The 13857-nt window shown below is 44.0% G+C and overlaps 1 protein-coding gene across 1 annotated transcript in view; it reads right to left on the bottom strand.

Annotated features, from left to right (window-relative positions):
* The window catches only part of PAICS (phosphoribosylaminoimidazole carboxylase and phosphoribosylaminoimidazolesuccinocarboxamide synthase), a gene marked incomplete at its 5' end in the record, with an annotated part of 39585 nt that overhangs the window by 1094 nt on the left and 24634 nt on the right, over positions 1-13857 (bottom strand). Inside the window, 11 exons of the mRNA XM_080631175.1 lie at positions 495-653; positions 1634-1814; positions 1918-2001; positions 3310-3423; positions 3514-3693; positions 4350-4528; positions 6809-7006; positions 7769-7817; positions 7937-8398; positions 8753-8924; positions 8990-9102. Coding sequence (XP_080487301.1) covers positions 495-653; positions 1634-1814; positions 1918-2001; positions 3310-3423; positions 3514-3693; positions 4350-4528; positions 6809-7006; positions 7769-7817; positions 7937-8398; positions 8753-8924; positions 8990-9102 — 1891 coding nt within the window. The remainder of the gene's footprint in view (positions 1-494; positions 654-1633; positions 1815-1917; positions 2002-3309; positions 3424-3513; positions 3694-4349; positions 4529-6808; positions 7007-7768; positions 7818-7936; positions 8399-8752; positions 8925-8989; positions 9103-13857) is intronic.

Raw genomic sequence — 13857 nt, 5'->3', positions numbered from 1 at the left:
TTTAAACCAGGGAACAGACTTCTGGGCCTCCTAGTTGCCAAGAATCCATTCAAGTCAGTAGCAAAGTTAAAAATCATGTAGGTAGCAATGCACTGATGACAAAGTTAAGCTCTTCCTTACACGGATTGTGGAGAAAGGTATTTTTTGATCTCTGATCATAAGGAAAATGCAGCCCTATAACTCAACAAAATTCAGGTTTTTAAATCGCCGTTAATACTAATTCAAATTTCAAACTGGAACATGTAGCAACAGTAAGACAAGGTTTATGCTTTTCTAAAGATTATCCCTATGTCATCTTTGTACTGTCTATTGTGCTTTTTGCCATCAAAAACTCAAAGACTGCACACAAGGTATTTCTACAGACTTTGTTCATTCAGTACAGATTCAGCTACTTTTCCAGTGTTTTGCTGCATGTGTTTGTATGTAGGTACACTAGAACAACAGCACAGATAGAGCTAGGTCAGAACAAGAGTGCAAGCTGAAGACCATCTTACCGCTGGGTAGCCTGAGAGAAGACCACACATCCTGAGTACCCCAGTCAGCTGAGAGTGGAGGACAGTTGACAACAGGGTAAGCAGTGTTACCAGACATTACTGGCCCCAAACCATTGCTTCTGCCAGCTACTGCAACAAACACTGCTGGGATTCCATCTCCTGGAGGCAGGAAGACATTCAGAAATAAGCAATGCACCTTGTTCTCTGCCACTTGCTTCTGTGGAAACTTCATCCAAGTCCACAACTCTGTTTGCAGTTACTCTGTCAATTCCATCACACAGCATGAGAATTTTGTGTCTGATTTTCCCCTTCACAGAAACATCATCTAAATCTTGCAGCCCGAAATCCCAGCTACTGCCTACCACAACTGGAGTTAGCATGTCTTACTCTGCCTCTGAGGAAAAGTCTCAGTATCAGAGGAACAGGTGTTGCTTAGCTTTGTAGAGAATATAGCCCTTATCTGGCACTGATGAGTGTTCTTCTCCTTAAATCTTACATGCGTCATCTCAAAATAAGTGCTTCTCCACTATGGTTACAGCATCTGTAACTTCACTGAGTAGAAAGTATACTCCCACAAAAATAAAGAGCTCTCTCCTCTCTGCTAGGCTATAAACACTTTTGAAGAGATATCAGGCTTTCATGGTAAAGACAAGAATTTAAATCATGTTTCTCATGGCATCCAAAATAACAACCAGGAGCATTTTCAGGAAACAGGCAGGAGAGTATGAGGGGAGCAACATCTGCCTTGCAAATTACATGTAAGAGTATTCAGAGTCAGATGGAGAATTATCACTCCTCACTGTTTCAGAAGGACTGGCGTCACCAGCAAGATGCCACAATAATTGTATTAACGTGATTATCTATCGGGCAAAGTAGTTCTGATACTGGGATAAAAGCAGACATTAAGACTTTGAGTAATGGAAGTTGTAGTTGGGCAGCAGGACAGCACGTTACTCCATAGTTGCTTAGTGAAGCCTATGACCTGTCATTATGTAATTAGCAAGTGTAGAACAGCATTGTAACAGCTTGGTATAGCGTGTAACAAAAACATGGGAAAATCCCACACAAATGCTCAAGTTGCCAAGTTGTTCTTGAACATAACACCGTTTCACTCCAAAATCGGTAGTTCTGGCATTTACCTTCGTATTCTGCTTTGATCCTCAGGGTTTCATCTGGCCCTTTGTGAGCAGAGGTCACTCTTAACTCACAAGGAATTCCAAAGGTTGCACATGCCTTTTTTATCTTTTCACAGTGAGTGAGGTCAGAAGGAGATCCCATCAGCACCACAACTCTACCTTGGCTCTTTGTTTTCAGAAGCAACTAGGGAAATGAGTGAAGCAGGATAAGGGAAAGAAAAGCCGTCAACAGGACTGAAGATGTGAAGTTATCAAAGTCTCTATATACGGTTCATAAAAATGGGTACCTCCACTCTTTCTGCAACCCATTCAAAGTTTCTCTTAACCATTTGCAGTGCTTCAGGAGTCACTTCTTTCAGGTCACGGTAGGACTGAAAAAGAGATAAAAAAAAAAAACAAACCCAACCCCAAACCTTCAAGTTAATGTGGTTTTGGTACACAAAGCACTCATTTTACTACCAGAGTTGATAAGAATACCCCAGCTGAAGTATTTATGTAGTGTCTAGCAGTTCCACAGGAATGAGAACAGAGAATGCTACAGACATAGGAAAAAACAGATATGGAAGCAAGGAACAGCTATTTAATGAAGAACCATTTTAGTAGGTGTAAACTACCTTCTACATAACAATCCATGGCCATTTGAAACCTGAAAGGTTTTTAGCCACAAGGGTATCAAGGTTTTGGAAGTGTCCTGAAGGGTAAGTTTAAAGAGACATATAGCCCTTTTAAAACTAGATATGTACTGACATGCTTGTCTGCGGTAGCACTGCATTAGGCAGCCCAGGTTCTGCACGATGTTATCATGTACCTTGTTTTAGGGAGAGGAGTGTAGGTATTGTCAGAGCAATTCACTCAAGCATGCTACTACATAATTCAGGTAAAGTAAACAATAGAGCAGTTCTGCTTCCTAATTTAAAAGTAATGCCCCTCCTCCCACACAACATCTCATTTGAAGTCTTCCCCAGTGGCTTACAGCCACTTTCTCTACAGGGCCCCCATTACCAATCTCAACAATTGCTGCAGAAGCAGCAGCATTCACAAACTAGTTCTTTCACCACAACTTATCTGGTAATTCAGAGATAGTTGACAAGTGTAATGGCAACAAGTTTAAATACAGGACAAGTTTTATTTCAAACTTATGTTTGCAGCCTTCTTATGTGGACACAATCTGTTAGTAACGCTCAGAGACACTGAATATTGAATTCAAGCTTAACCAAAATAAATCATGAAGAAAAACTCTCCTGCAGGTCCCTCTGACATATCGCCAGATCTCTACTAGTAGAGGATACCACTCTGGATAAACAAACTTGGAGGCAGAGCTGGGAACTAAAGCTTCTGTTCCTTTTACCAATCTGTTGTCCAACTATTTTATTATCTGCAAAACAGGTCAGAAATTCTTATTACTCCTGGAAACTCCAGGCTTCATTACAATAGCTCAAATCAGTACTGCTGTTGAGCATTCCTACCGAAGATATATAGGCAGAGGGTTTTTTCCTACCATAAGCCACGTAATAAACTATTTAATAAAAACAGGATTGGACAGGAGGTACCCTACCAGCTACTCTGTAACAAGATAAGATTATCTAGAAAAAGCCACCCTGAAAGCAAGTGTTTAACTAGGATTTACTTTTTTCATTCTCCTTCCCAACCAACTTAAAAGATAAAGATTAGCACACTACCTGTTTGTCCTTCTGCTGGCTTCTGTCTCCTGATGGCCACAGCCTCCACGAATCATTATCAATAACATCAGCAAGAACGATTTCTTTTGTCAGAACATTAACACCAAATTCAATCTAAAAAGACAGGAAGAATCCTACTTTAGGAACCATACAATAATATATTTCCTGTCAGAACCAGGATTGTGAGAAATCAGATTCTTGTACCTTCAGGTCTACGAGAGTGCAGTTTTGAGGCTGCCATGATTTTTCCAGGATCTCAAAAATAGCTTGAGTAGAATGAGCCATGATATCCACTTCAGTCTGGCCAATAGTAAGTCCAGCAAAACAGAATTTTGCTTCAATTATCTGCTCCTCAGACCACTGTGGGTCATTAGCAGCATCATCCTATTAAGAAAGCAAACATATACATCATGTAATTTAAGCTGCAATAAGTAGGAAAATTACTATGAGAAGACAAGGCTATGTTTTGTTTTTCAACAACAAAAAATATGCACTTCAAACTAGTGTTTTTTATGATTAGCACTAACACTTGAACATCTTTAAAAGCTCTTTGAGTTTGGACAGTGCCCCAGGAGTGACAGGGTACACTACAAATAACACTTCAGGTCATAGTTCACAAGACACTTCCTTCAGCACATACCTCCAAAGTAGCTCAGCATCCTACATGAGCAGCTAGCTACTTACCCTCACCATGCAAGTACCGTTTAATTTCTTCAAATACATTAACACATCTGTTACAATTGATGTGTTAAGCTTATGCCCAGAAAGTCCTTATACCTTATAAACAAGGCCTTTTTCTATTTTATGTAGTTTGGTTTGTTACTCTTTGATAGGTCTGTAAGCCAGTATTATATTATGCACACTTAAGACAAAACAGCTGTTGGACAAGGATGCAAGAGAACATTGGGATGGCAAAATTACCAATACTAAGAGGATTGGGGAGCCACTAGCACCGCTTGCTTTATTTGTTAGCATCTGAAAAGAGATAATGCAGCGTTCTAGCTCTGTTTTTTATTAACATCACAGTAAAGGAAACTTACCTTGTAAAACATCTCAATTTTGGGTGGGTAAAACTTATACCCTTCTTTTACACCAGGGTTTCGTTTGAGGAAGGAGCCAGTAGCAATTCTTCTGCACACCCATTCAATTGGGATCATTTCACAGTGAGCTGCTACAAATGCTGTGTCACTCTGTTTCCTGACAAAAGCCGTTTTGATTCCTAAATAGAGAGATGCCAGTTTAGTTCCATTACTAGGCACAGTCCACAGTTGTAACAACAGTCACAAACATCTTTATTCCAAGTACCACTCAATCTTGTTCATCTCTGGACTTAAAGGACATACTGTATCTCTTCGGGGTGTTGTAAGCCCAACTCTGGCCTTGTAAAAGTCAATCAATGCAGTTATCTTCCTCAAGTCACTAGTTTCGCCAGTTTTATCCTACAATGCTTGCTTGTGGCTCAGAACCTTGCGCTTTGGCCAGAAATCCTATTCTTGCAAACAATTCCGTTCACAGAGCTTAAAAAAATACAAATACAAAAAACCCACACCAAAACCCAACCACAACACGCCTATTCCTCACAATGGTTTGGTTTTAAACAAAAGTTAGCAGCAACCAAGTACCCAACCATGGCAAGACGACTGCTAAGCCTACTTGGCATCTGCCAGAAACAGAAGACAAAGGAGCTGCATCCAGTCAAACCAAGAAGCTCTATTCCATACCACTTTCAGAGCCATGAAAGAAGAACTGAAAGCCTTAAAATACAGTATTACCATTGACTCCTCAGATTTTGTTGCACTGCAGAAGGATTTAAATTATCAGCTGCACATTAAGACACTGATAAATCCAGGCATTAAGACCCCTGCATGGTTTACTACTACACTTTTCATCAGTGCAAATGCCTGCTTTTGAAGGCCTGACATTAGGTCTACTATAAAGGGAGAGAAACTTTAACAGAACTTTGTAAATCATCATCTTTGAAAGAGTAGGTTAAGAAGAGTTGCGCAAAGCAAACAAACTACTTCCATGATAAGGCATTCACATTATCTGCCTTTTATGCCAGTCAAACAAGCAAACTGGAGAACCACCCAGAAAGTTCTTTTGTTGCCTCAAAATGCAGCAGTTGTTTACTCTGCATGTTTTCCCACAGCACATGAAATTACCAAGCATAAGCCATTTAAGGATCTTTGAGAGGTCTACAAGTATGGTTTCTTGACACTGAAATTCCTGTCTGTAGGATATTAGCTATTTTGAATTGTTACCTTCTCTATTGCTGTATAATACTTAGGCAAAACATCTCATTAACCATTCCTAAATGAAAAGTGGTAGTTACAGTCAACTGCAAATATAATCAGAAATGCCTTGGAGGCTTCTCTATGCTGTATGCACAACAGGCTTCCCAAGAAAGCCAGTGACTGAGGATTATACTGAATGACTTGATGTATCTTTGTCTCGGCCCATATTTTAAGAACTAATTGCACAAAAATACAGGTAGATACAACCTCACAAAAATCATCTCTCTTTGCCACATATTACACATGCTAGGACTTTACTGTTTGCCTGTCTGAGAACCATTACTACACCTTACAATAGACAAGACAAATTTTAAAGTAACTCATCTGGTACTCACACAATGCTTGTGCAAATGCTTTAGAGTGCACTGAGCACGCAGCTGTAAGCATCTTAGCCAAGTTTACTGGTTCCTGTATTACAGTACTGTTTGCAGCTCAAGGTAGCGCAAATTCCTCTTTGCAACTTGCAAAGTTCTCAAAGACACTTCAAGATGCTTTCTCAAAGCAAAGACACTGGCTCCATTTTTGGAAGTGCAGTGCAAAACTTGAGTGACTCAAGCTAGTTACATACTCCCTGAAAGCTCACTTCTAGCACCAGAAACGTTTTGAGTCTTTAAATGGAAACATTACATTCTCCATAACATTCAATACAGACCAATAAATGCAGACCACATTGCAAATACGTGTTTAAGTACAAAGTGTGCAGAACCTTTATATTGATACAACATAAACAACTGAGAGGAGAAAGAAAAAAGTTATAAAAAGATACTTAATTTTAACATTCATACACAAGTTTCACACAGCTTAATACATGGTCTACTAGTGCCACTAGCTAGCAGTGACTTGTGGGCAGATGTAGTCAAGGTGAGATGCACCCAGACAAGGGCACACGGGAGAAGGGAATAACTGTCAGAAGTAGAGGGGAGCATGAGGCGTGTGTTCAAACAAGCAGAAGCTGTTGCAGTGTTATCTGTTACTGGAAGATTACTTCGGATACCCTCATGTTATAAATGAACAAGTCACCCATCCAGCTCTGCCGTCCAGAAGGAAAAGTGTAACTAAAAACGAATAGAAGAGACACTAACCCCCTTTCCCCCTCCCCCCCCCCCCCAAACATCAGAGCTCCAGGGCATGATACACTGAAAAAACGCTGTTTTCTAACAAGATCTGTAATACACAGGCATATATTCTACTTTTGAAATACTTACCAGATTCTTGCAGCAACTGAAACACACAGCTAGTTGTTGTATTGGAAATGGCAGCCTTCCCTTCCATTCGGTCCTTCCTGGCCGCATTTCCCGCTGTTATTTGGTCTTTTGACTGCATGAGAACACATCCCGGCATATCTGGCAGCTCGAACACTTCTTTTGTTTTACCTTCATTAACCTTTTTACCAAGTTTCAGGTCTAAAGAAATAAGTAATGGATGAGTGAATAAAGTTTCAGTCTGAAATAAATGCTTTACTTCTGCAAGTAAGCCTACCAAGTTCTCATACTTCATACTTTGCAAAGCGAGACACAGCAGGACCATGTGCTGCAGCCCGTGAGCCACCGCCAAGCCCGCATCTGCTGGCAATGTGATGAGGCTCCCTCCCGTCCCCGGGCAGCAAGGGCGAAACAATCGCCCAACACTTCTGCCCGCAGGAATCTGGCGCCACGAGGGATGCGCAGGGAACGTCGAGGCAGTTTCCCGCTTGGAGCAGGGAGCTCTCCTCCTCCGGCTGCACTCTCCTCCACACTGGCACCGGTTTTCGCTCGCCGCCGGCGGTCGGGAGGTGCCGTCTGAGGTGAGGCGGTGCCGGCAGAAGCCGCGCCGCTTTTACCCGGTATTTTGATGTGGTTTAGCTTCCGAACAAACACGAGGCTCGGTAAGCCAAACGGCAGAGGCCCCAAGCACCCTCCGCCCGAAATGTTCGTCTCGAAGGGCGCGCTCGCCCCTCCCGCGGGACGGGGGCAGCCGGTGCCCCTCGGGCCGGGTCGCGGTCACCCACGAGAAGGAAACAACCCAAAGCAAAGCTCTGCGGAGGAAAAAAGCTCGCTCCCAAGGAGCTACACGCGAGCCCGGCTGAGCGGGCACCTGCCCCCGGCAGCAGTGCCCGCCGACCCACCTCCCGACCGCTACCGGCTCCCCTCGCTCGCGGTGTGCCCTGCTGGGGAGCAGGCAGTTACCTGATGCTGCAGGGGCCATGGCTACGGCGGCAGGAGCGGCAGCAGACACCTAGGGCAGACAACAGACACTCAGAACAAGCCGCCGGCCCCCGTCGCCGGGGTAAGAAGCGGCCGGCGGAAGGGGCGGGCAGGCGGGGCAGCAGCACCGCCCGCCAATCACCGCCCAACGCGCCCCTCTCCGCCCCGCCGAGTTCCGCGGGCAAGCCCCGGCCGGGCCCCCTCCTCCTCGTGCAAACACGGCCCCGGCCCCACTTCGCGGCCAGTGCCGGCCCCGCGCCCCCCGCCCCGAGGGCGAACCCCCGCCTTCCGGCGTGCGGAGGGCGCGGGGCCAGAGGCGGGGAGGGCCCCCCCATATGTAAATGAGGGAGCCCGCCCCGCCGGGCTACTGGCGGCCCCGCGCGGCGCGGCGCTGTTGGCTGCGCTCAGCGCAGGCAGGAGCGCGCGGGAGCCGCCACAGCGGGAGTGGGACCGGGGCCGTCGAGCGGGGCCGCGCCGCCACGTGCCGGCCGCGCCATGGAGCTGGAGGAGCTGGGCATCCGGGAGGAGTGCGGCGTGTTCGGCTGCATCGCCTCCGGCGTGTGGCCCACCGAGCTGGACGTGCCCCATGTGATCACGCTGGGGCTGGTGGGGCTGCAGCACAGGTAAGGGAGTGGGGGGGTACGGGAGTCGGGACCGGGATGGATGGGGTCACCGTCCTAAAACGGCGGCTCCGCAGTGGGCCGGGCCGCGGCGGCTGCCCCGCCGTGGTCGGGATTCCGCTTCGGCATGTGCAACCGGCGTAGGCAGGAGTGGGGTGGGAGGCGAGCGGCGTGGCCGGGAGCCTGCCCGTGCCGGAGTGTCCCGTCCCTTCCTCCGGCTCCGCGCTGGGGGGGAGACCCGGCAGCATCCCTTTGGCGGAGCGCAAGGGATGCCCCGCCGCGTCCCGGGCCGGCCCCGCCAACGGAGCAGCTCTCGGACGTGCCTTAGACCTCAGCTGCATCTCACTTTAAGCGGCATCCGCTCCTGCCGCCTCCCGGCCGTGCGCGCTGCCCCCGGCGTGGCGGCGGGGATGCGCCCATCGCCCCGTCCCAGCCCCGCCGCAGCGGTGAAGGCAGGCGCTGACCTCCCGCTGGCGGCGCGGCAAGCGCGGCCGTCATTCCCGGCATCACTCGGGATGCTCGTGTGAAATGTAATTCACACACGTCGGGACTGCCTTGACGCAGTGGTTCTTAAGGCTCCTACTAGCCATAGTTATGAATCTTCATCACCATGATACAACGAAACTTTCTTCTACCTGCCATGTCTATGGCGATATCAAACAGACTAGGATCACTGTGATCCATGGGAATGCAGAGCTGCAAAATGAAGTTTGGGTTCTGCTTCCCTTTGGTATTCAAAGTAATAATGGTATGCACTGACATATGCTGATCGTTTTCCCAGGGGTGCCAGAAGGGGGTTATGCTCCTTGTGGGAACACATGCAAGGCCAAGCGCGCACACAGAAGCTCTGTCGAACATGCACTGCAAAAACCTATACACTGTGCTTAACTTCCCACTTGTAATCATATTGCCGATAGCCTGGGGAGGCGAGCTTCTCCTGATGAGTACCCATGCAATGAATAGATAATATGATAGGTGCTTTGTATTTCTGATGTCACAGACATGCTTTGAAATGGCTTTGGGCCAACAACAGAAAATAGTTTACATTGAGATTTTCTGTTTATTACAACCGGCTTTCATATACTTTTACTGGTAAAATCCTGCATCCCTACATGACTCTCGTATACTAAGACTGGTCTTCGGGTTGCAGGTGTATCAATCATAAAACAATATATATTTGCCAGTGTCCATCAAAAATGTTTTTATTGGGAGAGACAGAGCTGCAGAATCCAAGGAAAAAAGCCTAATGAGACTAATTAAAAGTCTCATTTTAGGTTACACCATTTTTCTGGAAAAAAAAATCTTACCTCACTTGTGCTTATGCAGTTACATTGGTGGGCCAAGAAAATAAAATGATTGATGTATTTTCGTTACTCTGCATCTTGTTATCTCAATTTTTATTGCAACCCTATTTCATGATATTTTTATTGATGGGCACTTGACAAGTATATTTGATTTCCATGAGCTGTTTAATATCAAATATCCCCTATGGAAACACAACTGTAGACAGTAATGCTACTGTTGTGATTGAAACTGTAAGCAGTTCACGAGTTCTATGGCAAGATGCACACCTAAAAGCATGCACACGCTACCTCCAATTCTGATCTTATAACTCAGTAACTGACAAAACTTATGAGGGCTGCTTTCTTAGAGGCATAAACATGATTGCATCTGTGGAGTGACAGTCTGTTCAATTAGGTATACCTTTGCAAGCTCTCTTTAGAACTCTATTAAATAGCAGAGATGTTAATGTTCCCATTTCCTTCTTTAATGTTTCTCTCTAAACTTTTTGCATTTTCCCTGCTGTGAGGTGTAGAAGGGGTGGCATTGCTCTCAGGCAGTGATAGGATTTAGCGTTAACTGTACCTGTAAATTGCATTAAGCCCATTTTTTTAAACTTAAAACCCAAGAAGTGTCTCTTAACCTTATTCTTTTAAAAGTAAGGAAATATGTAAGAGAGGAATGGTAAATATAATGGTCAGTTCCAATCAGGCTTAAGAGACTAACAGAAGTTTGATTGGCCATGACAAACACAGTCCTCAGACCTCACTTTTAAATTAGTAAGGATGTTTAGGTAATGATTACTGGCCTTACATACTCACAGCATGTTCTTTTATATGCAAATTAGTCCTGTGCAATAAAATCGACTTATAGAATTCGGCCCTCAATTCATCTTAGATTTAAAAAATTGGGATGCTCAAGCATGGCATTGTGTCAACCTGCATTTTTTAGATGACTGGTCTACAAAGAAGAGGCAGCTGTGGGGAACATGTTATAGTTTCTAATCTTTGAAAGCTTGTCTGGATAAGTGAAGATCCCAGGGTATTTGTTACATGGCACAAAAACATGCTGGATAAATTTATTGTGCTTTATGTTCTGATATAGCTGGTAGCAGCACCGTGAAGGACTTTGCTGTTTCTGATAAATGGCCTAAAATGAGTTGATGCTTTGTATTACAATGTGTAAAAGATAATATGGCACTGGAGAGATGTACTCCAGTGAGGATGCTTTTAACTGAAAACTTGAAACTCTCTGTGCTGGGTCAAGCCACCAAAATACTGAAAAGGCGTATTCAGTGGCATGTGTTTGAGCGGTGCTCATTGTTTCACCAAATCTATTCTGCATGAAAAATCGGGGTGTATTTGTAAGCAAGGTTCTGGAGTGGGCCCACAAGTAGGTACATTGTGAAAAATAAGAGACAGACTTGGAATATCACTATCCTGACATAAACAACAACTTTAAAATGTGTGTAGGGGTGTAGTTTTGGTTGGTTGGTTGGTTTTTAAGCGGCTGCTAGATTGTTGAGGCTTAAATTCAAATTCCTTTGTAGCAGAAGTTAAAATGTGGCTTTTCATTGGCTTTAACTCTATAATGGTGAGCTATGAATTAAAATGAAAACCGATATATTCCTACTCACAGGCTAATTAAGGCCTTCCACACACTAATAACATTGTACCAATTTAACTTGACACCATTTCAAAGTGATTCTCATCTGATTTTAACACATTTTACAGCTATGTTAGCAGTGAATTTCTTATTATGACTGAAACCTATAGCTAGCGCTAAAGCTAATGCTGCTACTCTGGTGTCAACATTAACAAGGCTTAAAGGTGGATGTTCTAAACCATCTTTACAATTTGGAAGCTAGGGAAGAAAGCCACTGTAAATCCACTGACCGCATGCCAAAATAAAGTCAGGATATTGGTAAGGAGACAACTTTCTTGGGGGTGGTGAAGGAGGAGGAGTTCTTTGAGTTACAAATCTATTAAACGTCATCTGAGTCCTTGACCAGGCCAAATTTGTGAAGTTTATCTTGGAACAAATGTGATTTTTGTTAACTTTTTGCAAAATTCCCTGGAAAATATGTTTGGCAGTAATACTATGTCCTGAAACCCGAGTGTGTCCAGCTTTGTACTGCTTCTTAAAAAAAACCTGTCTAAGTTCTCTTCTGTGCAGGTGGAAGTCCTGTCAAGTGAGGGAATTCTCCTTGTCCCAACTCTGCTGAGTGTCTGTATGGAGTTTATTATGAGAATCAATGTAAACTGAGGGGGGAGGTTGGCCAGCATGCTTCCTTGATGGCTTCCCTATAGCTGTCCACTATTAAAACCCACACAATAGAACCCAAATAATCAGCAATGTAAGTTAAGAATTTTTACTTTTCTTTCAATCTAGTAGAATCACTGGTTGCTTCCCATTAGCCATTCTTCCAAATAGCTACCCTCAGTGTAGCATAATGAAAGTGTTTAGCTACATTTTATGCAACCTCTTGGCTACAAAATAGATATTTAAAAAGGCCATTTAGCAAGCTATTGGTAATCGTGTCTTACACCATGAATCTTGCACACAAAAAGTTTGAAACTGGAATAGTAGTTGGATGGGAATTTTCTGAGGGACATGGATATGCTACAGGTAATGTTCCTGTAATTTGGTATGTGACATATTTACTTCTTCATTCATTTCATCTCAAGAACCCATTATGAGTTTAGCAGATCCCCAGTCCTTAGATGCAAGAACTGCAATGTTAAATGTTTTTATTATCTAAATGCCAAATTTTGTAAGTAACCATATTTCTATGTGAATTCTCTGTGGAATATACTGGCTAAGATGTATGTATAGCTAGTGATTGAGTTTGTGTGCTGTTTTACCAGAACATTCATGCTGTATGTACTGTTAAAATGTAAATGAAAGTGCCACTTTCAGGGGCACTTACTGAACACACTATCTTTTAGTTCTATCTTGGTCTACATTTATAGGCCATTCTGTGCTGCTAGGTGCTGACAACCCAGTTTAATTACATGCCACAAAGCTCACTCCTGCAGGAAGAGAGGAGGAGGGGAAAACCTTTTTGTTGTTATGTTGGCTCAGTTGTTTTACATAGCTTCCTGCAGGGCTCAGGTTCCTGCATGCGCGTTCTCGGAAAGCCAGATTTCTGTTCTACCCAAGCTCAGATCTCTTAGATGCACATATCACAAAATGCAGTTTGGTATCAGCTCTTATCTCGGGATGTAGAGAAACCAACGGGAATGAGATAACGTAAGGACTGGAAAAAACAGGAGGGAAGTGGTGCCAAAATGTTTGTGCAAGAGGACATTTCGGAGACAGCCATTATGTTTATTGTGGCCAGCAGACACCTCATTACATTAACCTAGCCACAGAATTGGGGTGAGACTGTTCGCTCCTCTTTACATTGACTATAGTTGTTATCCAAAATGGCATGATACAGGTCTCCAGTAATTTTCACAAGCTGTTAGCTTGTCTGCCCATACCTTAAATGTGAGCCTGTTGCCTGGAGGGAGGGTTGTACACAGTGTGGGAAGTTCATGCTGGGTAGTTCAGTTCAAATAAACTGTCCTGGCTGCTCTTTGCTGTCTTACATTACTTTCCTCAAACTTTAAAAAAAAAAAAAAAGGTAAGGATTGTTTAGAGGGGCTTTTCGTTAGGCTAGTTTTAATTTAAATCAGTTCTGCCAGTTGATTAACCACTTGTCTATGTAAGCTCTTGTGCCAACACAAAGGAGACCTTGCTGCTGGAGGAGGAACAAAGGGTGGGTCTGGAGGGAGAGTCTTGTAAGCTGACAATGATGCTGATGGTGCTTGTGGATCCACCAACAATGCAGGCATTTCTCCTCCCTGGAGCTCATTCTCCATGCATTTGGCCCAAATATAGTTTGGTCTACCAGGAAATAATCTTAAGTGGGGCATTCAGAGGACTTTCCAGGGTAACAGCCCTATGAAGGACATGTAAAGTGACCCATTCATCTCAGTGAATGTCTGCTTTCAAGAAGAATGGAACTTTTTAGTATAGGTAAGTGTGGTGATTGCTTTATTTATCTGCCATACCTCAAAAAAATCAGTATTGTCATTTGCAAATGGGAGAGGAGACACACTTGCCCTCAGTAATCTGAACCCCTCCCTAGTAATAATGCAGATATTTGAGGAGAGAGATAAGAGC

The sequence above is a fragment of the Psittacula echo genome (genome assembly GCF_963264785.1).
Source record: "Psittacula echo genome assembly, chromosome: 1".
NCBI lineage: Eukaryota > Metazoa > Chordata > Aves > Psittaciformes > Psittacidae > Psittacula > Psittacula echo.
This window is presented reverse-complemented; position numbering and strand designations above follow the sequence as displayed.